General features: G+C 42.6%; 2 protein-coding genes across 9 annotated transcripts; both read left to right on the top strand.

Moving 5' to 3' along the window:
• Positions 1–185: 185 nt before the first annotated feature.
• On the top strand, positions 186–7,667 carry slc35e3 (solute carrier family 35 member E3). 3 transcript variants are annotated; one of them, XM_084345846.1, is made up of 9 exons: positions 186–481; positions 1,467–1,926; positions 2,867–2,977; positions 3,111–3,170; positions 4,269–4,367; positions 4,552–4,634; positions 5,014–5,098; positions 5,185–5,257; positions 7,496–7,667. In XM_084345846.1, exons 2-9 carry the CDS (start codon positions 1,525–1,527, stop codon positions 7,510–7,512), a joined length of 930 nt encoding a protein of 309 aa, XP_084201972.1. In that variant the 5' UTR covers positions 186–481; positions 1,467–1,524; the 3' UTR covers positions 7,513–7,667. The 3 variants fall into 3 exon arrangements, with proteins under 3 accessions (XP_084201972.1, XP_084201971.1, XP_084201970.1); XM_084345845.1 differs by having other exon boundaries at positions 187–396; positions 5,185–7,667; XM_084345844.1 differs by having other exon boundaries at positions 187–481; positions 5,185–7,667.
• Positions 7,668–9,251: 1,584 nt separating this feature from the next.
• On the top strand, positions 9,252–26,292 carry upf2 (UPF2 regulator of nonsense mediated mRNA decay). Of its 6 annotated transcripts, XM_084345367.1 has the most exons (22): positions 9,252–9,327; positions 10,598–10,966; positions 11,166–11,945; positions 12,025–12,185; positions 12,293–12,484; positions 12,570–12,719; positions 13,064–13,167; positions 13,355–13,440; positions 13,596–13,704; positions 13,971–14,084; positions 14,407–14,523; positions 15,187–15,576; positions 15,895–16,170; positions 16,400–16,583; positions 18,366–18,520; positions 19,393–19,497; positions 19,760–19,858; positions 19,947–20,120; positions 22,198–22,339; positions 22,553–22,673; positions 22,799–22,952; positions 24,833–26,292. In XM_084345367.1, exons 1-21 carry the CDS (start codon positions 9,296–9,298, stop codon positions 22,926–22,928), a joined length of 3,990 nt encoding a protein of 1,329 aa, XP_084201493.1. In that variant the 5' UTR covers positions 9,252–9,295; the 3' UTR covers positions 22,929–22,952; positions 24,833–26,292. The 6 variants fall into 6 exon arrangements, with proteins under 6 accessions (XP_084201493.1, XP_084201496.1, XP_084201495.1 ...); XM_084345370.1 differs by lacking the exon at positions 22,799–22,952 and having other exon boundaries at positions 24,836–26,292; XM_084345369.1 differs by lacking the exon at positions 22,799–22,952.
• Positions 26,293–27,573: the final 1,281 nt, after the last annotated feature.

Raw genomic sequence — 27,573 nt, 5'->3', positions numbered from 1 at the left:
AATAAACCTTAAAATCGAATAAAATAAAATAAACCTAAAAATAAAATAAAAAACAAACAAAACAAAACACGTTTAAAAAAAGAATAGAATACGATTTAATAAACTTAAAAATAAAATTAAAATAAAAACAAAAATAAAATAAAATAAAACAAAATTTGGGGTAAAATAGTTCCTCCACCCTCCAGTCCGCTTGGGGGCGCTGTTGCTCATCACACAGACGTTAGACGGAGTTAAACTCAGAGGAAACAGGAACACACAGGACAGTTTTTAACCAGGAATCACGGCTGTAATCAGGAGAGCAGGGAGGAAAATCCTCCAGAGCAGCAGCGGGGATTCGTTACTGCAAAGGCCGGGACTGGAGCTCCGACTGCCGGGGAGAGACGCAGGCACAGCCCGGTAACTGACGGGGTGTTTGTTTGGCTGGAGGGGGACACAGAGGGGAAGAAGCCGGGGGGGACAGCTGGACAGATGGAGACCCCAGGTAAACTTTTCTTAATGCGTGGCAGAATGAGACAAACAGACAGACAGACAGAGACAGACAGACAGGTGGACGTTAGTGTCGTCTGAGTAAGAGGAACTGACTGTCAGTGTTCAGAAACTAATATGTCGTGTTAACAAACACCAACACACATAATTTAATCTGTTATTTCTGTTTTAGGCTGCAGTAGTTCTGTATATAGGCAGTGACTTCATGTTAAAGCCTGTCTGTGTTGAGGGCATCACGCCGAACTTCATTTAAAAAACAGTCATTTTAACATCAACCGTTACAGACCTAAGAATGTTGCCTGTGTTAATAAAGTTATCTTACAGATTGACAAAAACAACGGTAGAAAATAATTAAAGCATCATTCAAGAAGAATTTGGAGTACTTTCACTTGAGTATTACTATGTTATTCGAGGCTACTTCATACTTGGCGTACATTTTAGAGGCAGTTGTACTTTTTACTTTCAGAGAATCACGCCAAACTCCATTTAGAAAAACAGTTATTTTAACGTCAACCGTTACAAACCGAAGAATGTTATGTGTTACTAAAGTTTTCCTGACAGATTGTTAAAAACAATGCTAGAAAGTAATTCGGTGCATAATTTGAATGAAGTATGAATCTGAAGTACTTATACTTGCCAGAGGCATTATCATTTCCTACCAGGCTACTTTACTGGCGTACTTTTTATTTTTTCACGCCGAACTTTATTTAAAAAACAGCTGTTTTTACCATCAACCGTTACGTCTTTCACATCTTTTTTAATTTTTAATTTTTTATTATTAAATTCATTTTACAAACCGATCTTTTTTGTATTTAAACAGTAATCTGTAACTAAAGCTATAAATATAATGGAAGAAAAAGTAGCATAAAATAAAATACTTAAGTAAAAGTACCTCACATTTGTACTAAAATGTCATGTTAGAGTATTAGCACGTTTAATATGGCTGAAGGTTTCCCAACATTCACTTCCTGTTTCCACAGTGTGAACAGTTAAACGAAGCTCGTCTGGAATAAACTAAGCTCAGAAACGTTAAGAACAATGGCCGAGCTGCTGTTCGGTTTGTCAGCCAACAGGCGCATCCTCGCCGGCCTGTTGGTCAACCTGCTGTCCTCCATCTGCATCGTCTTCATCAACAAGTGGATCTACGTGCACTACGGCTTCCCCAACATGACCTTGACCCTGGTCCACTTTGTCATCACCTACCTGGGACTCTACATCTGCCAAAAAATGGACATTTTTGCTCCCAAAAGCCTCCCGATTCGCAAGATCGTGTGGCTGGCTCTGAGCTTCTGCGGGTTTGTGGCCTTCACTAATCTTTCCCTGCAGAGCAACTCCATAGGAACATACCAGCTGGCTAAAGCCATGACCACACCCGTCATCATCCTCATCCAGACCACCTACTACAAGAAGACCTTCTCCACCAAGATCAAACTCACGCTGGTAAGGAAAGCTTAAGTAGTGTTACAGTAATCAGAGCTGGTCCTGACAGGGTGAGTTCAGGGCCATCCTTCATCGGCCAGTGTGTCCAGGACCAGTATCCTGAGGGATTTCAGGTCAAGAAAGAAAATCCTTGTAATAATGACTATCACTCTTGACAGGAATAAAGTACAGGAGTGGCTTCTAGCTGTTCAGAAATGACTGATCATACATTCCCTTCAACCACAGAGCTGATCTTCTCATGTGGTTGCACATTAAAGAACTCGTTGGACGACAGAGTAAGCGCAGGACGGCTGCCAAAACCAATAATTTGAACAGTTTAAATTTCAGAGAGGGGAATGACATCTCATTAGAGAACATACCATGAAGCTCCTCGGCTATGCAGCTCTAAGACCTATATATGACATAATGCTGACAAAGATGAATGTGGGTCCTTTTTTCTCTGAGATTTTAGACTAAGAGCTCAGATTCATCTGGTTTCAACAAGAAAAACTTTTGTGACAGTGGAAGTTAGAAACATGTAGCTACTCAAGTACTGTTTGTCAGAATACATCTGAAGTACTCGTATTTTACTTGACTCAAGTTAAAGTACTTCAAATTTGTTTTTCAAGTTTTTAGTTATTCTTAAATGCAATTTATTAAGAAATCTCTTTTTCTGAACGTATACAGTATAAGTTATTATTATTATTGAAAATGTAAATAATAGAATGATTAAAAAAACAATAGCTTGACTCTACTTTTCATGAAAAGAGAGTAAAAAAATATAATTAAAAAAAGTATAAAGTGTTAAAATAGGGACGACTCTCATCAGCCAAAGTTAGTCGGTGGCGGTAATTAAACACAAATTCAATGGATATAGCATTATGTAACAGTGTAATAATAAAGTTGTCTAGACGTTGTTGTTAGCTGCAGGTTGTCCTGACTTCTACCTGTGTGTCTCCAGGTGCCCATAACATTAGGAGTGATACTGAACTCGTACTACGACGTGCGGTTCAACCTGCCCGGCACAGTGTTTGCGACGCTGGGTGTTCTGGTGACATCGCTCTACCAAGTGGTGAGTAAATCTAGAAGGCTGAGATGAATCATCCCAAAGTCAGGAAGACAGAGTGGTCTCTGTGAGACTGAATGAATATAAAACTGTTTGTCTCTCTCTCGTCCTGCTGTCTCTCTGCCTGTCTCTCTCTCAGTGGGTGGGAGCTAAACAACATGAGCTGCAGGTGAACTCCATGCAGCTTCTCTACTATCAGGTATGACTCAGCAAATGTGGAATGAACAGTATCAGTAGCACGTTGATGGTCAGTAGTATCAGTAGGACTGCTTTATAATTTGATATTGATAATATAACTGTAACAGCACTTGATTTTGTGGCTTTGACAGTACAAAGGTCACTTAATCCTCAATATCTCGTGATAGTTTTATCAGCAGCACCTCTGTACAGTGAAAACTGCCTCATGCTTCGTCATGCTGCCTGTTGATTTCTGTTCAAACTGTTTGACCTACCAGTGTTGACTTGAAAATGATTTGGGACTTTTTCCACTTCAACTGGGACTTGTTGGTCATGACTTAGGACTTGACTTGTTGGTTGATACTTAGGACATGACCTGGAATTATTTCACTACTTGGGTCTTAGGACTTGTGGACTCTGACCTGAGACTTGATTTGGGACTTGTTGTCCTTCTTTTGGGAGTAGCCTTAGGACTTGCTACTCTTCATTTGGGACTTAAGTTGGGACTTGTTGATTTTCACCTGGGACTTGACCTTGGACGTGTTGGTCATGACTTCTGGACTTGATGGCCATGACTCGGGAACTTGTTCCTCCTTAATATTGGACTTGACTTGGAACTTGTGGCTTCTCACCTGGGTCTGGATTTAGGACTTGCTCCTCTGCATTCAGGACATGTTGATTCAGACCTGGGACTTGACTTGGGGCTTGTTCCCCTTCATTTGGGATTTGTTGGCGTTGACATCAGACTTCTTGGTTTTGACCTGAGACTTCAGTTGCGACTTCTTGGTCTTGCCTTGGGACCTGACTTCATTTTTTCCCCGCAGACCTGACTTTGGGACTTGTTCCTCTTCATGTAGCACCTGTTGATTCAGACCTGGGATTTGAGTTATGACTTGCTCCTCTTCATCTGGGACTTGCTGACATTGTCTTGACACTTGTTGCCAGCTGGTTTGGACAGTTGGAGTGTAAAATCTACGAAAACAAATCAATAATGCATCTGCTGTCTCTGATACAGGCCAGATGCAGATCAGCTCGAAGCCTCTATACTTATGAGCACTGTCACTGTAATATTAGCATGTTATATTAATATATAATGTGATATTATGACCAACATTAACAGGCTCCTCTGTCATCGGGCTTCCTGCTCTGTGTCGTCCCTATGTTCGAGCCACTGACTGGAGACGGAGGAATATTTGGACCCTGGTCTTTCGTTGCTCTGGTTAGACTCAACATACCACACACATATAAACACACACTTAACACACACACACACACACACACACACACACACACACACACACACACACACACACACACACACACACTCTGTCTCCAGGCTTTGATTGTAAAGTTTTGTTCATTGTCATGTTGCTGGATTAACCTTAATGTCCTGTCATATCTAGGCGACGGTGCTGTTTTCAGGCGTGGTGGCGTTCCTGGTCAACCTGTCCATCTACTGGATCATTGGAAACACCTCGGCTGTCACGTATCCTTAAATACACAGGAGCTTAACAAGGCTTAGGGTCTGACGGGGGGTTCAGGGGGTTGTTTTCAGGTTCCTTTGTGCAGGTTTGAGGTTCACCTGGAGAGGTTTAAAGACTTTGTTAAGTTTAGGTGCATTTAAGCAGTTTCAGGGATTTTTGCAGTGATTTGAGGAGTTTTCTCATCTTTTTTAATGGTCATCAGAACCAACCAAGAAGGTTTTTGGTCACCTTGTTGAGGTTTCTGGAAGAATTGAGGGGTTCAGGTCTGTTTTAGGTAGACTTATTCTTCTTGAGGAGGTTTCTGGTGTTCAGTATCGGTATTAGATTGAATTATTTTCATTGGATTTTGTACGTTATTGTTCTCCTGACTCTACTTTGCAGCTACAACATGTTTGGTCATTTCAAGTTCTGCATCACTCTGGTTGGAGGATATGTGCTCTTCCACGACCCGCTGTCACTCAACCAGGTGAGTCTTTACTCTGAGTCTTCACCTCCAGTTATTCCCTCCACACCCTCTCGTCTCTACCTGTCTTTCTCCCGTCTCACCCTCAGGCGCTGGGGATCCTCTGCACTCTGGCGGGAATCCTGTCTTACACTCACTTCAAGCTGATGGAACAGGAGGAGGGTAAGAGCCGCCTGGCTCAGAGACCATAGGCTGACTCACCTGTCAGTCGACTGCGCGAACTCCAGAGACCTCTTTTTTATATATATTTTTTATTTTATGAGTATTTTTGTAGGAGAGTAAAGAATTTCATCGTGCTTCGCTGAGAGGATTAAGTGTGTACGACATCCTCTGCTCTTCAGACTCTTCCCAACACTGATGTCTGTGTTTAAGGGGAAACTGAAGCTCATTACACCGGCACATGGACTTTGGATGAACTTTTTCAGCTGCTGAAATTAAAAGAAAAAAAAAGCTGTGTTAACATAATGAAACTACAAACCAGAAAAAGCTGACAACAACATCTTTGTTTTCATCTAAAGCGGATCAAAGACCCTGTATACAGGACGCCAAATTCTGCTGTTTGTGGCTTGTTTGTGTTGACAGATTGTTTGACCTTTGATACGTTCATGGGTGCAGTTTAGTTGCCACCAATCAAAAGGAAACCACAGCTCCTGTCAACACCGTGTGGACAGAGTTAAAGGACTGTGAGAGGACAGACTGTCAAAGATAGATGGGACTCTATAACCAAGCCTGTTGTTTCAGTTGTGTGTACCTACTGTTTGTGGACTCTGAACAGTCCAGCAAACCCTTTCTATCAGGTATTATCTACAAGGGATCTGTCATTGAATGAAAATGCTTTAAAGTGACAGTTGCTTTATCATTCTTAATAACTGCTTGGCTGCAGCATTCAGACTGTCCACACATAGAAAATTACTGTATTACACAAAGGTCACATGCCAAAGGTAACGAGAGGGGCTGTGTTTCAACCATCACCCTTTTTATTCTGTTTGTAGTGACGTTATTTTAACATACCTCGACAATGACTTAAAATAATAGTCCAGCTATTTTCAATCTGTCCACATAAATAATTTCAACGCTCGCCAACCAATCAACCAGTATTTTAAACAAGTATTGAGCCTGGTAACAAATGATATCGCCAATCAAAAAGATGATAACTTGAAGCCTTATCACACCTGTAGGCCTAGTAAGCTAACGGCTAACGCACTAGCTAGATGGGAATATAATGCGAGTGGCAGACTTCAAGGACTCAAGTCACTGTTTTGATGACTTGCAACTTGCACTGACAGAAAATAAATAACTTGGAAGTTGAAGACTTGAGACATGATGACTTGAATATCTTGTCGTTGTTCATTTATGTTTTCAGTTTAGTTATCTGTAGTCTCGCTTTCTCTTTGAAAGTGACGGGAAGGGAACATTTTTTGATTGAGAAGAAATAAATGTTGTCTTTTTTCTCTTTTTGTTGCGTTTCACTCACTGACATTTTCCTTCTCAGGAGTTAATGAAGATAGAAAAATGCTAAATGAGCTAACAGGTTTGCTAATAGCAAGCTTGTTAGCTCAGTTGCTAACACAACAATCACACAATTTATTCAAAAGATGTATTTGAACTATTGACTTCTCTTAACTGTCTGTGAACCTTTTCTCCTCTGTAGAAAAGTTTTTACTCGGATAGAGTTTAAATAACATTTGATGAAGCGAAACAGCGAGTCGACTATGATCACTTCCTCCATTTTGGATTCTCCTGCTGCGTTTCCTCACCGGCTGGTCAACAGCAACAAACCTAAACTTCATGTTGAGCCACAGCCGAAAGAAAACACCTGTTATATTGTTTTGGTGAAAAGCTAGATTGTATTTGGATCCTGAGTTTCTAAGATTAAGAAAAATAATTTAAAATAATAAATAACTAGGGATCCTTTTATATTAAAAGAACATTATAACATCACAAAATCACGGCATTAATATTATTTAAATGTTTAATTCATTTCAGGTTTTTTTGCTGGAAACATCTGGCAGGCTTGAATCTTGTTGGGATCAACTTTAAGGCAGCTCTGATTTAAACACCAGAAACAGCGACGATGTTTTACAATCTTTTTTTTGTTGTCATTAATTTCAGTAGTTATTTTTTTTGTTTTACACTGAGTGTTAACAGTCGCCAACATTTCACTTTTCTCAGTGTTACTTAATTTTCTTTATTTTATTTATAGTTATTTTTGATGAAGATTCTCATCTCAACCTTCTAGCAGAGATTTACTGATTTCTAGAATTGTCTTTTTCTTTAAAGAAAACAAGAAACAGTGCTTACCTCCAGGAGACGGTGTGATCGGTTGTGTTAGGAATATCTAATTAAAATGTAAACTACAGTCGGTCATTTAAACTCCAATCATGTGATGTCTTATTACAGAAGCCAGCGATGTCTGACCATGAACATGTCTCTGATGCACTGCAGCCTCACCACATGCAGTCTGACTGTATCGTTACAGAGAATCAAACAGTTGGTTTGCAGCTTTTTCTTTTTTCATCTGAATTTACTGTGTTGAATTTTCATTCTGCTGAATAAAAAAATGGTTTCGGGACTTTGCAGTTGTTTGAATTGTTGCTCGGCTGATTGACGGGTTGTTGAGTTTCCATGGATACAGACATGAAGCAGTGGAAGAAGTATTCATAGAAATAGTCTATTATAGTCAAACGTCTTGCAAAGACTTAAGTGAGATTATCATCAGCAAAATCTACTCGAAGTTTTAAAAAAACAAAAACAATTTACTGGTCTAGTCCAGTGGCTCCCAACATATAAACAATAACAATAACAATACATTTAAAGGGTCATGAGATGATTAATGCAAGAGGAAAGACAAGAAAGCAAAGTTCTGATACACAAATTTGTGTTTCCTTTTCCAACTTTAACCTTTGCTTTTTCTGTCCTTGGGCCTCAAACAGTTAAATGAAACCATGTGAGACGTTCAGAGCAGACTGCTGTGAGTTAAAGCAGTAAAGCTGCAGTAAGTAACTGCTGCAGCCGATGTGAGCATCGTTTCATTCAATGTAACCAAACCTAGAAAGTAGTTTTCCTGTGAACGGCTCTTATGTGTAGCTCTCCTGTCGCTCTGAGCTGAGCTTTCAGCACCACCGTCTGTGTGTCATTAATACTGTGTCAATAAAGCTACAACAGCAACCCTTGTTCACAAACACACACACACACACACACAGTGGCAGTGCTTGGGAGCAAATTTCAGATGAATGAATGAATGAATGAGTTGGACAGAGTGTGTGTTTCAAAATACCTGCAGTCTCCTGAGGAGGAAAACCTGAGAGCTGCTTTAAAAAAAAACAGGCTCACAGAGACTCAGCTCTGTTTCCACTGTAGGTTGAGTTTAGTGGGAACTGTTCGGATTTTAATCACAGTACACACGTTTATATTGGTTTGATTTACCACGTTAAGCTATCAGATCAGTGCAGCAGCTTAGTTGATTAGTTTAAGTCACATTCACCAATTTTGTTATAATATCCCAGAGCCAAGATTTCATTCAAGTACTAATATTAATACTTTTGCTGCCACTACTACTGCTGGTGCGTACAGTAAGTGGTGAAGGAAGTTTTTACATCTTTACTTATATAATAGTAGCAACAGTGCAATATAATACGTTTCCACGACAAGTAGAGGTGATGCATTGAAATCATCCTTAACTGTAAAAGTGTTATTAGCATGTATATATTTATTAAACTATTGTTCAGGTATACATGTGTAAATAACACTTTTCCTGTTGTACAGGTAGTTGGTCCAGGTGGAGCAAATTTGTTATATGTTTAATCTATAATAATGCATCATATCTCATGAGCTAACTTAAGAATTTTGGCCAAATAATTGAATTGTTCATGAGGAAGATCTGAGACCAACTCGTCACTCTGCCCCCAAGTGGCCGAATAGCTCGATGACTTCAGCTGTCACCGTTGAAAACAACTCTTACATGAGCAGTCGCCGTGGGCAATGCCTGTCGATGTGACACAACTTTAGTGTATCAAAATATAACATTTATGCCAAACTTAATTAATATTGTGATAACACCCAAAGTAAAAAATACAAATTCACCGAATCATGTTAAATATATAACCGAATTTAATTTAATAATTATATTTTCAGTAAGGCATAATTTGTGGATCCAAATATGAAAGGGTCCTTCTGCGGTTCACACGGAAACCAACGCTAATGACCGATGTTTGTTTTGCTACAATTAGCAGGTAAACCTCATCATTTTACAACAATATTTACACGAAAATGAGAATCGCCACAGAGGAATTTATAACATATTTTATTGTAAGTTTACACGTTGACGACTTAACGCACAGCAGCCGTCAGCTGAACGCTGCCAAAACGTTTGTTTACATTTGTTTCGGTGCGTGCAGTCAAGTGGCCTAGCTAAACGCGTTAGCTATGCTAATGCTAACTCTGTTTTTGTTGCAAATGTGTATACAAACGTTACAACTTCTTTACAGTAACATTAAACGGGTTGACTTCTTGAATATAATATATTTACTCTTCAGCTATATCGTTAGCATGAGAGATAGCTAACGTCACCATGCTAAACGCGGTAATGCAGCTAGGCTAGGTAGCTAACGAACGGTATGTGCAGCGAAGCTGCTGCGTGGGTGTGTGTCAGTAAAATGCTAGAAGTGAATTTATGCTTGCAGGATTGAATTGTAGTTGATTTTGCTGTCCACATTTTCTTGAAACATCTTGAAACATATCTGACGGTGTTTACCAAGTGAGATAAATGAAGCCTCTGTCTTTATTTTCCCGATAGAAATGAGAAAAATCATGTATATAGCACCTTTTAAAACTAGAGGGAAAGTGGTGTTAAGGAAAAAAGACGAATTAACACCCAAAAACACATGTTAACACAAAGTGCAATAGTAAACCATAAAAATATACATGTATATAGCCTCCGTTTATTCTTTAATATATTTACGGTCAAGTAACAATCGTCATTAATTCTGAAAATTATTTGCTTCTTTGCAAAAAAAACAGGAGGTTGTTTATCATCACCAGATGTGCTGCTATTGAAGGCATTTTTAAAAGTAAAACATAAAACGTTAGATCTGTTAAAAAGTCTTCCGTCTACTGCACAAAATGATTTTTAACCAGTTTTGTAAGGTGCTGCAACGCATTTACTCATCCAGGTCGCTGTAATGTTTATTCATTTTATTGTTCTTTTAAACAGACCAGCAACATTTATCATGTTATTTTGCATGTAATTATAACATATTTTAAAACAATATTCGAAAGAAATGTCAACATATACCAATAAAACTGATTTTTAAGTCTTGGTAGACGTTCTTCAAATCATTAAGGAGATTGACAGAGATGTTTCTGTCCACCATCCACAGATGTTTTCTATCATGCAACAGGCAGAAAGTGTATTCCCACAGGTGGTTAGATGAGGCTTCTCGAAATGCCTTCAGGACAGCAGAAACTGTTATTAAACAACCTTTTCCTGCCGTCTTTCCTCAGTATGCCTGCTGAACGCAAGCGCTCAGTAAACATGGATGAGAAAGACGTTTGCTCCTTCAGCAACAAGGAGAAAGAGAAGGACAGAGATGGCGAGAGAAGACCAGCATCTGCTCGGGACAAAGCAAAGGATGAGTCCAAAATGAGCGGTAAAAAAGACAGCGGCAAGGAGGAGAAGAGAAAGCGCCTAGAGGAAGAAAAGAAGAAGAAGGAGGAAAAGGAGAGAAGAAAGAAGGAGGAGGAGAAACAGAAAGCGGAGGAGGAACAGAAGAAGAAAGAGGAGGAGGAGAAGAGACAGCAGGAGGAGCAGGAGAAGAAGCTGCAAGAGGAGGAGGCCAAAAGGCAACGTGAAGAGGAGGCAGCTCTCCTGAAGTGAGTGATGGTGAACTTTGTTGTTGCCATATTTTACTGCCAGTATCTCTGAGATATCTGTTATATGTCAGCTTTATGTTTCCTGCATCAAAACAGCCTGTGTACTGATTATATGACAAGATAGCCACAACAAGAACCCTCTTTGACTGTTGTCTTAGTTTAAATGTATATTTTCCTCCATTTTACCTCATTTCTGCAGGGAGAAGGAGGAGGGGCACCAGCTGCACCAGGAGGCCTGGGAGCGCCATCAGTGCAGGAAGGAACTCCGCAGCAAGAACCAGAACGCCCAAGAGGGTCGACCCGAAGAGGCCTTCTTCAGCCGACTGGACTCGAGCCTTAAAAAGAACACGGCCTTTGTCAAGAAGCTGCGCACGCTCACCGAACAGCAGCGAGACTCGCTCTCCAACGACTTTTCCTCACTGAACCTCAGCAAGTACATCGGCGAGGCTGTGAGCTCCGTCGTGGAGGCCAAGCTGAAGATCTCTGATGTCGGCTGCGCTGTCCATCTCTGCTCGCTCTTCCACCAGCGGTACACTGAGTTCGCTCCGTTACTGTTGCAGGCGTGGAAGAAGCACTTTGAAGCGAGGAAGGAGGACAAGGCGCCCAACGTGAGCAAGCTGCGCACAGACCTGCGCTTTATCGCCGAGCTCACCATCGTTGGGCTCTTCACAGACAAAGAGGGCCTTTCGCTTATTTATGAGCAGCTGAAGAACATTATCGGGACCGACAGGGAGACACACACTCACGTGTCGGTGGTAATCAGCTTCTGTAAGCACTGCGGGGATGATATTGCCGGTCTGGTGCCCCGTAAGGTGAAACTGGCTGCTGAGAAGTTCGGCCTGACCTTCCCTCCGAGCGAGATAATCAGCACGGAGAAGCAGCAGCCCTTCCAGAACCTGCTGAGGGAATACTTCACCTCCCTCACCAAACACCTGAAGAAGGACCACCGTGAGCTGCAGAACACTGAGAGGCAGAACAGGTGAGTGTCTGAGCACAGGTAATGTTTTCAGCTTTTGTTGTCCACTAGATAAATCCTCCTAACCTTTTCTTCTCTTCAGGCGTATCCTACATTCCAAAGGGGAGCTGAGTGAGGACAGACACAAGCAGTATGAAGAGTTTGCCACTTCCTACCAGAAGCTGCTGGCCAACACTCAGTCCCTGGCTGATCTGCTCGATGAGAACATGCCAGAGCTGCCTCAGGACAAGACTGTGCAGGAGGGTGTGTGACTTCACTTTTCCAGGATTGGAAACATTTGTTTATATTTCAGCAAGTGTGCGTCGTAGCTTTTTTTGGTCTGTAATGTTGTTCTCTCCCTGCTCTCTCAGAACACGGTCCTGGCATTGACATTTTCACCCCTGGTAAACCCGGAGAGTACGACCTGGAGGGAGGGATCTGGGAAGATGAAGACGCTCGTAACTTTTATGAGAACTTGGTGGACCTGAAGGCCTTCGTCCCCGCCATCCTCTTCAAGGACAACGAGAAGAGCGGCCAGGGTAAAGACAAGGACGACGGCAAAGGTAAATATATAAATCCACAGATTGATGAAGAAAGAGATCACACAGAGTTTTCTTCTGACTGTGCTGCTGTTACTGTCTGGGTCAGATGGCAGAGAGGGGAAGGATTCAGCCAGCACCACAGAGGAACTGGAGCTGGAGCTGGAGGCTCTGGACATCACAGATGAACCTCTTGAACTGGAGGGAGCAGACGAGGCTGAAAATGAAGAACTGGCCAAGAAACTGCTGGATGAGCAAGGTGAACATTAACCTCTCTACTTAAATATGATGGTGTCTAGATAATAATGAAGTCACTTTTACATAAAAGTCCTGATGACAGTCTCAACTAAACTGAACCAGTCTCAACCAAATAACAACATGACTCAAGACTAAATTATAATGTAGACACATAAACATAAAGATTACAGGGTTAAATAACAGAAGAACTGTCATGAATAATCATGATGTCTCCATAACTTAACACACACCTTCAGTTTCAGCTGCTGACACCAGAATAAAACAGAGAAAAAGTGGTTATGGTTAGTTTTAGGAGTTTCATTTGAAGTGGATAATTCATCAATCTATATTTCTGTGTATATGTAGAACAAGAGGATGAGGAGGCCAACACAGGCTCCCACCTGAAGCTCATCGTGGACGCCTTCATCCAGCAGCTCCCCAACTGTGTCAACAGAGATCTCATAGACAAGGTGATGAGAAACAAAGAATAACGATGATTAACATTGTGTCTGTATTGTTTGTGCTGAGATAATTTCCTGATGATTCGTTTCCAGCTAGATTTTGAGCTCTTATATAAAATGCAGTGTTACAAATGAGTAATTGGAGGTTGAAGAACTTTATATCTTTAATTTATGAGCTCTGTGTCGACTCCTGCAGGCTGCCATGGACTTCTGCATGAACATGAACACCAAATCTAACAGGAGGAAGCTTGTGCGAGCCCTCTTCACTGTCCCCAGGCAGAGGTAAAGCTGTGCAACATGCATCTTTTCTTTCACAACAAGAAAAATATAGAATATCAGCAGCTTTATCCTATACATTCATACTCCACCAGGGGGCGCTATCATCATTATTAATGGTCTGCAGGACAGAGGAGTGCTGACTCTTTCTCCTCTTACAGGTTGGATCTTCTGCCCTTCTACTCTCGCCTGGTGGCAACTCTTCATCCCTGCATGTCAGACGTGGCTGAAGACCTCTGCTCCATGCTGAAGGGAGACTTCAGGTTCCATGTAGGTCGTCTGTTGTTGTGTCTGTAAAATGATATACTGAGTTTGATTGTGACGAAAAAGAGCCAGTTCAGGTCGGAAACAAAGTCAAGAGTCATGGATGCTTCAAATAAAACACATGAGTTGAGTGAAGTGGCATGAACACATGTTTTTTCTTTCTGATCAAACTTTATGTCCAGCACTTATTTTTCTTTGAATGTTGGTGTTCACACAGTCTGCAGAAGCAAACTAGCAGAACTCTAATTTTGTTTCTTGTGTCCGTGCTGTAGATTCGGAAGAAGGACCAGATCAACATCGAGACGAAGAATAAAACGGTCAGATTCATCGGGGAACTGGCCAAGTTCAAGATGTTCTCAAAAACAGACACGCTTCATTGTCTCAAGGTGGGTGGAAAGACTCTGTTGTCTCAGGGCTGAGGGATGTGAGGGAGCGTCTGTGTGTGTTTAGTTTCCTGTAACACGCACACAAACTGTAACTGAATCCCTTTACCTTTGACTATAGACTGAAAGATAAGCCCAGGATTTGAATATGAGAAAATACTTCCAACAAAACCTGACCTGCACTCTCTGCAAAGAGCACAGACTTTACTGCATTAACTTAGGCGTGTGATTCTAGGAGATGATTAGCTGTTAAATATTAACAATGCTGAGGAGGGTCTTGATTTAAACAACCTAACTATAAATGTGTGTGTGTGTCTCCCAACAGATGCTGCTGTCTGATTTCACCCATCACCACATCGAGATGGCGTGCACGTTGCTGGAGACCTGCGGACGCTTCCTCTTCAGATCCCCCGACTCTCACCTGCGTACCAGCGTCTTACTGGTTCGTACACATCATCATCATCATCATCACAATAATACAATACATGAAAGACAAACAGAGCTAACAGGGGAAATGTTGAAACATAAGAGGGAGGAGACGCATTACGATTGTCGAGCAGATTGTGATTTGGGTGTAACAGCTGATTGATATCAGCATTCACCTCAGGGCTTTGTTTAATACAGGGTTCATACAAAGTCTTGAAAGTTTTGAAAATACTTAAACGTTTTCAAGGTTTGGAATATGTTTAAATCTGACTACGCTTGTTGAAAAATGCTTGATTTTCAACATAATCTGTTGTTTCACTCAGGTAAACCAAACATTTAACATCTGAGATGAAATGATCCTGTTTGTTGTCTCCTGGCATCGAAATTAGCAAGAATTAAATATTCATGATGAAAACACACAATCAAAGTTAAGGTGAACGACTTTTGAAATAAACAAAATATACAGATTTTGTTTGTGTGGGTATAAAGGAATTGTGTTTACATTTACAGTTACTTAGATGTGATTATAAAGGCTTCAGGAGTCTTGAAATTTGTCATTTAGACACCTTGAAAAGTGCTTGAATTAAAACCTGTACAAACCCTGTTAATGGTAAAAGGGCTTGTTTTACGTCTTGTTTTAATATAAACAGCTGTTTATAAATGTTTATCTGCGTTTCAGGAACAAATGATGCGTAAAAAGCAGGCGCAGCATCTGGACGCCCGCTACGTGACGATGGTGGAGAACGCCTATTACTACTGCAACCCGCCACCTGTGGAGAAGACGGTGAAGAAGAAGAGGCCGCCGCTGCAGGAGTACATCCGCAAGCTGCTCTACAAGGACCTGTCGAAGGTCACCACGGAGAAGGTGCTCAGGCAGATGCGTAAGCTGCCCTGGCAGGACCCCGAGGTGAAGAGCTACCTGATCTGCTGCATGGTCAACATCTGGAACGTCAAGTACAACAGCATCCACTGCGTGGCCAACCTGCTGGCCGGCCTGGTGGCCTACCAGGAGGACGTGGGCATCCATGTGGTGGACGGAGTGCTGGAGGACATCCGGCTGGGCATGGAGGTGAGGAGAGAAGGAAGTGGTGTAGAAACACTTATGTAACCAACAATATATGATGAGTGAGAGCAGCGAGAGGACAGGAAGACAAAGCAGTTGCTAATCTTGATTGACATTTTTGACAGTTGGTTGAAGAGGAAATCTGTGTTGTTACTGTGAAGAACACTGTTACATGTCGCAGGACACGTGAGAAGGCTGACTGACTCCATCCTGAACTCAAGCCAAGTGGTTTTGCACAATACTTCAAACTGTTTCACAACTCGGGCTCAAACAACAGAGCGGCAACATTTAAAAATGTCTTCCTCCTCCTCTGTCCGTTATCAGGTCAACCAGCCCAAGTTCAACCAGCGGCGGATCAGCAGCGCCAAGTTCCTGGGCGAGCTCTACAACTACCGCATGGTGGAGTCGGCCGTCATCTTCCGCACCCTCTTCTCCTTCATCTCCTTCGGGGTGAACCAGGACGGCAGCCCCAGCTCGCTGGACCCTCCGGAGCACCTGTTCCGCATCCGCCTGGTGTGCACGCTGCTCGACACCTGCGGCCAGTACTTCGACCGCGGCTCCAGCAAGAGGAAGCTGGACTGTTTCCTCATCTACTTCCAGGTACGTCTGCTCCTCATGTTGACCCAAATGCTTCAGAGTTTTCTGTTGCCTTTTTAACCTTTATTTTAACCTTACTCTAATGCTTCAGGCAGTAGACATTTATCTGTCACGCTGTTAAAGCCTCAAAGCCCCAAATAAGGTGTTCGGGACTGCCCCCATATAGCTGAGAACTTTCTGGCTTTCTGGTCAAATAAAGGTACAGTAAATATAATGATATTGTGTGCTGCAGCGCTACATCTGGTGGAAGAAGAGCATCGATGTTTGGACCAAGGACCACCCGTTCCCCATCGACATCGACTACATGATCAGCGACACCCTGGAGCTGCTGCGGCCCAAGATGAGGCTCAGTTGTTCCCTGGAGGAGGCCACCAAACAGGTCACCGACCTGGAGAGGGAGGTGCTCGTCAAACTAGGTACGAGTCACACGGCGTTCACGTATCTATAAATGAATGTGAGAGGCAGTAGATGAAATCCGGTGTGTAATTAGTGGAAGTGAAGGATGTTTTTGTGGCGGCCGGTCTCTCTGGTTGAGCCGCTCTCTGTCCTCCCGGCTGAGCAGCATTCTCCGGTGTGTAGGAGGACGATCACTCCTCGCTCGGCTTTATCAGTTCATAGAAACACACACATACCAAACACATGCAGTCACTGGAAGGGCCCCGTCGCTACAGAGTTTTCAGGAATGATAATTGTGAATTAAACTGAATGACGTCCGTTGCAGAGTTTCTCTGTGCAGACAGTTTATTTTTTATAGATTTGTCACCAACAAAAAATGCTGTTTATATTGTTGTGTTGCTCTTTTGCATGTGACTGCTTTATGGAAATGATGAGTCGACTGACAGAAATGTTCAATCATTTAATCACAAGTCATTTTTTATGCAAAGACACATTCTCTGGTTTCAGCTTCTCACACGTGAGGAGTTGTAGATTTTTTACTGTTGTGACTTCTACATAAAAGTTACATGTGCAGACTTTATGCTTTGGTGTCGGCGGTGGCTGAAGCCGTAGCGATTAGATTTTTTTGGTCAAAGGTCACTGTGAACTCACGCCCTGGAGGGAATTTCTTAAAATGTGTAAGCACTCACAAATATGTAGATGATGCTTTTTAAAAATGCCCAGCAGCAGAAAGAAACAGACGTGTTACAGCCCGAGGCCTTCTTCAACTTATTTCGTGAAACAGTGGAAAAAGACGAGTGTGAGAGGAGGAAGAAGGAAACTCAGCAGGTGTTTCTCACAGGAACACCGTCTTTGTTTTACAGTTTCAAGGTGTCGACTTTGAATGAGCAGAGAAATATGTAAACACACCTCCACCCTCAGATAGTGACACTGTGAGACTGAGGTACTTGGATATAACAGTGTAAAGATACTAATCTAATAAATGACATTATTAGATTGTTCATACTGATGCAGCAATGTAAGAGCAGCATTTTACTGCTGTAGCTGCTCAAGGTGGAGCTAGTTTGAACTACTTTATATTCAGGCAGTCAGTCGAGTCCAGTGGTCCCCAACTTAGGGGTCGGGCCCCTCCAGAGGGTCACAAGATAAATCTGAGGGGTCCTGAGAAAAACACCGCTCTGAGGCACAATAATTAGTGTGCATGTACTTCGCCTAGGATGTTAAAAACATCAGGAACAATTGTTTGGGAAATGGAAATACTTCAGTACAAGAAGCTCAAAAGTGCCTTTAAGGATATTACTTGTGAATTTGCTTTCCGCCACTGGAGTGTGTGTGTGTGTGTGTGCGTACGTGTGTGTGTGTGCGTACGTGTGTGTGTGTGTGCGTGGTAGAGAAAGTGATTGATGAGGCTGATGGAGGCCCCTTTAAGCCAACAGTGGTTCCATTGTTTTACCTTGAATACTTGAACCAGGATCAGACATTCCTCAGATCCTGAGTCACACAGAACCAGATCTTCAGCTTCAGGCCGCCTGACTTCATTTCTTTGCCGTCACACAGCTGCATGATTACAGTCTGTAATTGCTTGTACTTATCATCCAGGTAGCAGACTAATGAAACTATAACTCCCTCCTGAATATTTGATCTATTTATAACTGAAGCTTTTGTTTGAGTAAAGCTTCTCCCGGCTCGGGTTTGGCTCAGATTACGTGTTCATGATATAATCTGTCATAACCATCTCATGTTTTAGAGATTAATTTTCCCTGCTCGTTATTTAACATGTCACGCTATGTGTCTCCTCAAAGGCCTGGCCATGGAGAAGGACGGCCGCTCCAGCGCCATGAGCGAAGGCGATGGTCTCGACGAGGAGGACGACGACGACGGCGACGATGAGGAGGGAGGAGCCGAGACCGAGGAGCAGTCGGGCAACGAGAGCGAGATGAATGAACAGGAAGAAGACGTGAGTCAGTTTGTTGACGATGACTTAACTGTCCCAGACTTCATCCTGTCTGTCCGCTCAGGTGTCACTGAGGTGACGTGATTACCCCGCAATTACATGACAATTGAAACTCGATGAAGATGGTTTTGTTGTTCTTGTTCGGGTGGAGAAGCTTCTGAAACTATATTTAGAGCATCAGGAGTGACTAAAGGCGAGGACATACCTTAGGAATGTTGATCTGATGTAAAACTGAGGATCTGTCTTAAATTTGACGCCTTTTTTCTGGCTTTTTTGGCCTTTTCAGCACCAGTCGTTACCACTAGTTGTTATGATATAGCTGTGTTTTTTTGACACTACTGTTGCGAACATGACCGCTTCTAAACGAGAATATGTTTGGTAGAAAGTTGCAAATGACACTGGTGAAGAAACAACAGGCTAATGGGGCTTTCCCTTTCTTTGTCCTCTTCGCTTCTCCTGCACCTGTCCGCATAGCTGAACAGCCAATCAGAGTCATTTCAAGCCAACAGTGGCGGCCTGGTGTGTCAGGGCGCTTAGTTGTCAATTAATTGTCAGCTAATCTTAAAATCGATTGATCAGTTTGAGTTATTTTAAAGGAAAAAAAGTCTAATTTCTCTGATATGAGCTCCTTAAATGTGAGTTTTTTTCTGGTTTCTTCCCTCCTCTGTGACAATAATCGACATTTTTCAACATTTTATAGACCAAATAATAATCGATTACTCGTGGAAGTAATCAGATTGTAGCTTGCACTCCTGGTATTCTTGTGTTGAATGTTAGATCTCAACTTCAACTCACTCACCTTAAAGGTTTGAATGAAAGGAAAGAGTTGATTGCCTGCCAGTTAATAACCCGCGAGTCTGTTTTGTTTTCCACAGGAAGGGTCGGAGAACGAGGAAGAGGAGAGGGAGGAAGAGGAAGAAGAGAACACCGACTATCTGACCGACTCCAATAAAGAAAATGAGACGGATGAGGAGAACAATGTAAGATGATAATAAACCTGTAAATCTGCCTAAAAATGTCTTTACAATACATTTTAATCACTGTCATGAACACAGGATGAGTGATGGTGAATGTCGACACTCACACTCAGAGACACAGACGTGTTTATGAGGCACACTATCATTATCTTGTCTCTGGTTGTAGTAAATTTAGCTGTAAGAAAACACTTGTTACCCGAGGAGACAGACATGTTAATTTAAAGATTTGTCCGTGCTGTCGTGTTAATTTGCCGTCTGTCTGAAGGAGGTTACAATCCGCGGCGGTGGACTGAAGCACGTGGCCTGCGCCGAGGACGAGGACTTCATTCAGGCTCTGGACAAGATGATGCTGGAGAACCTGCAGGTAGGAAAACATGAACACAATGAGCAGTTTTGTGTTTACTGTCGTATGTTAAAGAAACTCCCCTGACCTGTGTGTTCTGTCCCTGCAGCAGCGTAGCGGCGAGACGGTGAAGGTGCACCAGCTGGACGTGGCAATTCCTCTGCAGCTGAAGAGTCAGCTGAAGAAGGGAGGAGGCGGACAGCAGTGCATCGGGGAGGCAGAGTCGGACATCTCTGAAACCATGCAGTTCGTCATGCTGACACGCAAAGGCAACAAGCAGCAGGTAAAAAGTGACGGCAGCTGTAGTCGGCAACAGCGAGGAAGGAAGTCGATCTTAAATGCTGCTGCTTAGAAATACAACATAATGAACAACACAAGATAACATATGACAGTCAATCATGATTTTTTACTCCTTTTTTACTCTTACTCTTTTTCCTGTCCCTCGCTGTTTTATTTCGTCCTCCACGCGGCTTTATATCCCACTCGGAGCGTTTCAGAAGCGGAGCGTCGTGCCTGCTTTATGTTGTTGAGTTGCTCAGACTGTTTCGACTATTTCGCCTTGTTTGTCAATTTAAAAGATAATTTTTCAAGTCAATCAAGTCACAGTTTGTCTTAATTAGAAAGTCATCTAGTTTGGGCTGCTTCTGGGAAGCTAATAAAACATGCAACAGCGTCTGATTGAACCACAAGCGTTCAATCAGCTCCGGCGGTCGTGTTGCGGGTGTAATGTGACGCAGGAAAAAGTCGAGGGGCACAAAATATAAATGAAACACCTCATAGATACAGAACATAAATATAGTAGCAAATTTTCATTATAACAAGGAGAGGAATCTTCTCTTTCTGTATACATGTTAAACAATGAGGCCAGACGTCATAAAACTTCTCGGTATTTATTAGTCTTTGAGATTAAAGATTCAAAAGACGTCCATCAATCATTTTAACCATCAGTCAAAAACTGGTTAGTCTGACTCCTCCAATGGCGAATAATTATCCCTGAAGCGCTGAAGGCTTCATCACCCTTTAGTTTTACCGTGTCAGGGCCCAGAGGTGTTGGTGGATGACACAGGAACAGGACTGTGGTGGAGTTTTTAATAAACCGCCAACAGATGTTTGCAGTTTATTAGTCAGATCAGATCAGATCAGCAGAGCGCCGATACAGTCGGACCGTCTAGTACAGAAACTCACTCACACACTCGCCTCAGTCGAACTGAGCCCAGGAATAATATTGACTGTGTGTGTGTGTGTGTGTGTGTGTGTGTGTGTGTGTGTGTGTGTGTGTGTGTGTGTGTGTGTGTGTGTGTGTGTGTGTGTGTGTGTGTGTGTGTGTGTGTGTGTGTGGGCGAGCTGCAGTGGTGGAATGTGTGGTTTGAGGGCAGAGACTGGTTCTTGTACTTCAGGGTGTGTCCAGTTTTTCTGCCAGTCGCTCGGAGGTTCAGTCTGTTTTAAGGTCCGCTGCCAGAAAAAAAAATCACTTTTCATACGAGCGTTTGAGGAGAACACAGAATATCTTTGTCGGTGTGTTAATGAGCGGATGGGAAATGACATTTCTCTCTGTAAACACACACGCTGCCTCTACAGCAGCAGGGAATAAACGCATCCTGTATGTGTGTGTGTGTGTGTTTCGTGACTGTCCTTACTACATGTGTGTGGGATGGACTCACAAACAACATGCTAACTGCTAACTAGCACTGACAGACTCTATGAACAGTGCATTTGTCAGTGCATGATGTGGAGTCAGCGGCCGGTTAGCTTAGCTTAGCACAAAGACTGGAAACAAGGGGAAACAGCTAGCCTGGCTCAGTCTAAAGGCAATAAAATCCACCAATCAGCACCTCTAAAGCTCACTAAACCACTTTTACACCAAAATGAGCTGTTATTGCAAGTTTGTCAAGGTGGAAAAACTCACAAAAAATAGGAGATTGACTCTGTTTCCTGTCATTTTCTTTTTCAACGTCACGTTCAGCAGATCATTTACCTCATCAGGTTTTTTGTCCAGTGTGAAAGGCAGATTATTTTGTCAATTAATCAATTGGCGCCAAAATACAGTGGAAACTGCCCTTGTTGTTGTTGTTGTCGTCGTTTTTTTATGATATTTCTTGGACTAAATTGTTGATTTATTGCTTGAATAAAACAGAAAGATACACAGAAAATGTACTTTGATCGACATGTTTATTACAGAAACTCTAAATTCAACACTGATTACCTGCAGTACCTGATTGCATTGAAACATATAAATACCCTTTATTAGTATTTATTTGGGAGGACATTTAGATTTTGGGCGTTAAAACAAAATCTTTCTTTTGCTCTTGGTCCCAGATCTTGTGCATGTCGTGTTAACGTGTGTGTTTTGTGGTCGACAGTATAAGATCCTGAACGTGCCGCTGTCCTCCCACCTGGCGGCGAACCACTTCAACCAGCAGCAGGCCGAGCAGGAGGAGCGCATGAGGATGAAGAAACTGACGCTGGACATCAACGAGAGGCAGGAGCAGGAGGACTACCAGGGTACGACACCGTGACCGAGTTTAACTTTGTTCACTGTAACACAAGAAGCTGAATGTGAAGCATTAACATCAACAAGAGTTTGGCAAACGTCCACATTTCATCATCGTATGACCCGACTCCACCACATCCACCGCAGATATTTTCCATCACATTTTTTGTTGACATAATGAAAACGTGGTGATTGAACCCGAGTGTCTTCTGTGTGTGTTACAGAGATGATGCAGTCCCTCGCCCAGCGTCCGGCGCCAGCCAACACTAACCGGGAGCGTCGGCCTCGCTACCAGCACCCGAAAGGCGCTCCCAACGCCGACCTCATCTTCAAGACCGGAGGAAGGTGAGACGCGAGCCGCGATCACTGAAGCGCCAACACTCAAACAGACGCAGAATGTGCCGGATGTAGGGCTCATTATCTGATTACTGTGTGCTCTGACTCCACCTCATCGGTATTTCTTTAAACAGCGTGAGAAGTGCGGGGAAAGAAAGGCATGAGAGGAGGGAGAGACAAGACAGGAAAGACAAGCAGGAGAGAGAAGCCAAAGGCATGACATGGAGTAGGCTAGAACAGGTCGGGACCCAGCGAGGACTTTGATTATCAGAGATGAAGCTTCAGAAAGTTAGTGAAATAACACAGAAAAGGTTTTGTTGATGAGTTCCTGTTTTTATTTGCACTTTTACCTGATTTTCCGGTGCTAAGAGTTCAAGTCAGATAATCTATTTTTCTGTAAAAACTGGGAATATTTGGAAATAAAGATTACTTGAAGTTTATACTTAAACATCAGCAGCAACTTTTGTGTCTTTCTTGCTTCTGTAAAGTTGAACATCATGAACATTTTGATGCGCATGTGGCATTTAAAGAAGTGTTTCCCCTCCGGACAGACGGCTCTCGCATGAAACTGGGTTGTCTGTGTTCACAACAAGGAAAAAGTGACCTCAAGGATGAAAGTAACAAAAATTGCTTGCTGTAAAAGACAAACGTCAGTGAGATGTTGAGATTGACGATGGCAGACGGCAGATATTCAGCCAGCTGATTATCAGAGCAACACTGAAATCAAATGTCAGTCAACTTTATCAAATCAGCTGACAGTTTATTACTCTGTTTTACAAATCACATGCATTAAATCACATTCATTATTGATTCGTCAGCATTGTCATCACTTCTATTTCCACTTTTTCTTACTTCCACCCTTGAAGCCACTTTCCTTAAATGATAAATGGTGTTTTTGGTCAGTAGAAGTTGAATGATGAATGTAAGATGGCGGAAATCGTAACACATGACTCTGTTTTCAATAAATCCAATCACCAATATATTGATAATTATATCACTTAATTTTTTATTTTCATCACCTTCATTTTCATCAATTAAATGTTGTGACTTCCTACCATTATGTTTAAGCAGCTTCTTGTTCTGAAACACAACAGGAGTTGGACTGCGAGTCGTGTACTTTCATTGCTAGTGATGCATTTGCATAAAGTCGAGGTCCAGCCTGCTTTAAAGTAATAATCTTTTCATGTAAATAAATATCTGTAAAGTCAAAGTAACACAATAATGATTGAGCCTGACCCACTGATGAAAGCCCTCGCATTTGCTGTAATACCAAAGATGTACACTGGGTGTCGGTGGCGACTTTCCCGGAAAATATCACAAACGGCGCGCAGTCAGCGACGCGTTCACCCGGCAGTGTTCGGTCGGCCGGGGAGAGTCGGTGGTTCGCACAGTTGTTTGTCCTGGTCTCTGCTAGCGTTGGGAGTGAACGGTTAACGTCACTGTTAACGGCCGAGCAAACAAACAAAAGACCGATAACAGCGGACGATGAAACTTTTTAACAAAGGTGCAAATTGCTTTCATGTGGTGTTGTTATGGAGGCGCGGCGAAGCTGACGACTGACTGACTGACTGACGTCACACAGGCGACACTGGATCTCTGGGAAGCAGTGAGGTCCAAAAATACACCTGCAATTGCCGCTTCCGTAAATCTTCGAGTTTGCCACTTTAAGCAACTCGGCGCCTCCAGAACTTCCTGAAAACCTGTAAAAACGAACCATTGTCGAGTTAAAATGAGGACAGATTCAGCAGCTGTACGGCTTATTTCTCACTTAAAATGTCTTTAAAACACATTTCGGCTATTTTCATAATGTAAGAGAAAGTTTCCAAACTTCCAGAACCATGTTGGTCCAGTTTGAAATCCAGGAGCAGATGAGTGGCTCCCGTCCAATTACGTGCAGCCAAATAAGTATTTGTAAGGATGTCATAACCTCGTCCGGGAACATTTCTTCAGCAGTGGTGGTTGTTCAACTATGAAGACAACAACTCCCACGATCCCACACTGCCTGTGTCTTTTGTTTTGTTTTGATTTACAGACCCCTAGTGGCAGAAATGATGTACTTGCATTAAAATATTATCAAAACCGGTTTGATTTCATGAAAATCTGAAAGCTTCAGACTTGTGTTGCTGCTGCTCAGCTCGTCTACAGTAAATGTCTGCTCTCTCCTCCAGGAGACGCTGATTGGAGTCTGGTCCTGGGCTGAACGAGCGAGCGAATGAACGAGCAAGAGAGTGAGAGAGCGAGAAAGAGAAGATCGGAGGGGGAAACCGGTCTCAACGGGGAACGAGTCCTCCAGACGCCCACTGATGCCGGGACAGACCACACCCCCCTGACCTGAACACACACTCTTACCCCCACTGAGGGGCGCGACGTCGAGGAGGAGAGGCAAAACCAGGAGCTGGGGTCAGAGGTCAGGGGTCAGAGAGACGGCTCTCTTTCTTTTTTGTCTGTTGCCTGAGATGACGAAAAAATAAACGACTGTCTGGACCAGAGAACGAACTACAAAGACGACTGAACACCTGACCGGCCGACTGAAGGCGAGACAGACAGGAAGTGGAGACGCATCACCTCCCGCTGAGAAAAAAGGGACACATTTTTAGGAGTTAAAAACCTGCGAGTGGACAAAACACGACATGAGACTAGAAAAGGATGTGGATATTTTTGTTTTTGAACCCAGGAACACGTCCGCTCGGTCGACGCTGAGACGGAGACGAAGGGCGGGAAGTTTGACACCACGTTGTTCATGAACTGTTCGCACAGCGATGAAGAGGAGGACGCGACGTCTGACGAATCGTGTGGTTAAAAAAAGTGGCTGATTTCAGAGTGGTGTGTCACGATCCGTCTACTGGTTTATCTCACTGTTGGATAACAACGACACTCATCAGCATATAATCATTTGGTAACACTTTATTTTATGTGTCTGTAATTTACTATATATTTCCAAGAAATAACTATAAAATCTGGCACTAATTGAATAGATTGTTTCTCAGTCTGTCTGTCTTTATGCTGAGCTAAGCTAACCGGTTGCTGGAAGTATCCTCACAGACGTGTCAGCGGTGGCGATCTTATGTAAGCAGCAGTAGGAGCTGCATACCAGCAGTGACGCATCACTCTGCATCAACATAAACCACCAGAGCGAGAGTCGCTTTCTAACGTCGGCGTCATTCAGACTCCTGGGAGATCCGGACACGTGACCACTGATGGACACCTGGGTGTACATAATCTGCGTTTTCTCTCTTTTTTTCCAGAATCAAGAGCATCGACGAGTTAATTTTGAGGATATTCAGCTTGCTTTGATTTGAAGTTGTGGAGTACTTTTGACAGATGGCTAACCGTGTGCCTGAGAGTCCTCCTCAGTGACGATATTGTTTTAGATTAATTTAACTGTCGAGCCTGTAGATGGATAAATATTCTCTGTATTGTGCTGCATGGGCCTCTTTTCTGCACCGTCTCATCCTCTGTTGTAGTAAAGCGTCCTGCGGTGGCTCTGAGTTAGTTTGTCTGTGTCTAGAGTCAAAACTGTTGCTCTTTTTCCTGCAAGCAAAAGAAAAGAAGAAAAAAACAAACAGCTTTACGGCTTTGTGTCTCGGCTCACGACAGACAGATGATCCCAATAAATGTTTGAAGATTATCGCTGGTCGTCTTGTGTTTGTGGCGTTTGTTTTGAGAGGGTGCGTCTGTGTGTCGAGGTTTAATTACAAGGCAGCCAAGCAGAAGTATTTCCTCATTTCCTGCACAGTCACTCCTCTAAACACTACATATGCTAAACATTGACTGAACTAACCTGTTGACCACCCACCAACACTATATATCAGACGTTGGATCAGGCTGAGCTCGCTGCAATCATCTTCTTGATTTTCTTGATTTTCTTGAACATGGCTTTAAATTAAAGACTTCATTCTTTGTAAAAGTGGATTTAAAAGTTTACCTGAAGTAAAAAATTGTCAAATCAACAACTCTTCTTGTCCTCCGGGAGAAAGAAGGAAAAGCTTCATATTTTTATCTTGGGTGTCTCCAAGAGAATCTTTACATCCTTTAAAGCTCCTATTTATAAGAAAAGTTCATTTTGGGGTCAAATCGTCAGTTCTGTTTTGTTACATAATGTTGCTTTAACAGAAAGAAGAAGAAAGGAAGAAAGCTGCATTCATCCAGCGCTAGAGGATTGCAGAAAAACTGGAAAACCTCCCTCATCTCAAAGTTTTTTGAACAGGTTTTCTGTTAAATGCCTGAAATACATTTACACGTTTATTTTCTACGACATAAAAAGACGTCAGTAAAAATACCCCACGTTTGAATCAAAGAGCGTTTACGTGTCTAAATGAGACTACAGAGGTCGCCGGGGTCATTCAACGTCATCACACCGAACACGGAGACTCACTCGTCCGTCTTTTCGAAAAAGAAATGGAAATGTTGTAGCAGAAACTTTAGATTTCACCCCAGCAGCAATATCACTCACTTCTGGTTCACCATGTTTTACAAGGTTTTGTTTTTCTGACCTTCCCCGTGTATTTTTCACATTGGACCACTTGTCTGTTGAACAGCAGCAACACAGAAGCAAACTGTGTGGACTGCAGACGGTTACATAAGACTTCAACACTGAGGCTTTCTTTACTAAAGAGTGCTGCTCGACCGCTGCGGCTCTGAGAGAGAGTGAGGATGTCTGACATCCTCATTCACTATTGTTTCTCTTAACGAGCGGACGTGTATCTCCAGGCTGATTTTCTGTTTATATTGTGCTTATTCCAAAGTTGTGATTCAACAAATTAGCACAAACAAAGGCCTCGTTTACTCGTGGTATCAACATATGATCTGTATCTGGATGACTGATCCGCAGGTCTCTGCGTCTACACCTGGTATTATAACGTATTCTTGTAGTCTCGATTGTGCCTTCATCATTGTGAGTCCACACATT

This window comes from Pagrus pagrus (genome assembly GCF_965226575.1).
Source record: "Pagrus pagrus genome assembly, chromosome: 23".
Taxonomy (NCBI): Eukaryota; Metazoa; Chordata; class Actinopteri; order Spariformes; family Sparidae; genus Pagrus; species Pagrus pagrus.
This window is presented reverse-complemented; position numbering and strand designations above follow the sequence as displayed.

What these genes read in the sequence shown, in the direction of transcription:
- slc35e3 (XM_084345845.1), top strand. Translation starts at nt 1,525, where the DNA reads ATGGCCGAGCTGCTGTTCGGTTTGTCAGCCAACAGGCGCATCCTCGCC. An exon ending in CCAAGATCAAACTCACGCTG is followed by an intron (nt 1,927 to 2,866) that starts GTAAGGAAAGCT and finishes GTGTGTCTCCAG; the next exon opens with GTGCCCATAACATTAGGAGT. An exon ending in GGAAACACCTCGGCTGTCAC is followed by an intron (nt 4,635 to 5,013) that starts GTATCCTTAAAT and finishes TCTACTTTGCAG; the next exon opens with CTACAACATGTTTGGTCATT.
- upf2 (XM_084345367.1), top strand. Translation starts at nt 9,296, where the DNA reads ATGACCGATGTTTGTTTTGCTACAATTAGCAG. An exon ending in AGGGAGACTTCAGGTTCCAT is followed by an intron (nt 13,705 to 13,970) that starts GTAGGTCGTCTG and finishes TCCGTGCTGTAG; the next exon opens with ATTCGGAAGAAGGACCAGAT. An exon ending in ACACGCTTCATTGTCTCAAG is followed by an intron (nt 14,085 to 14,406) that starts GTGGGTGGAAAG and finishes GTCTCCCAACAG; the next exon opens with ATGCTGCTGTCTGATTTCAC.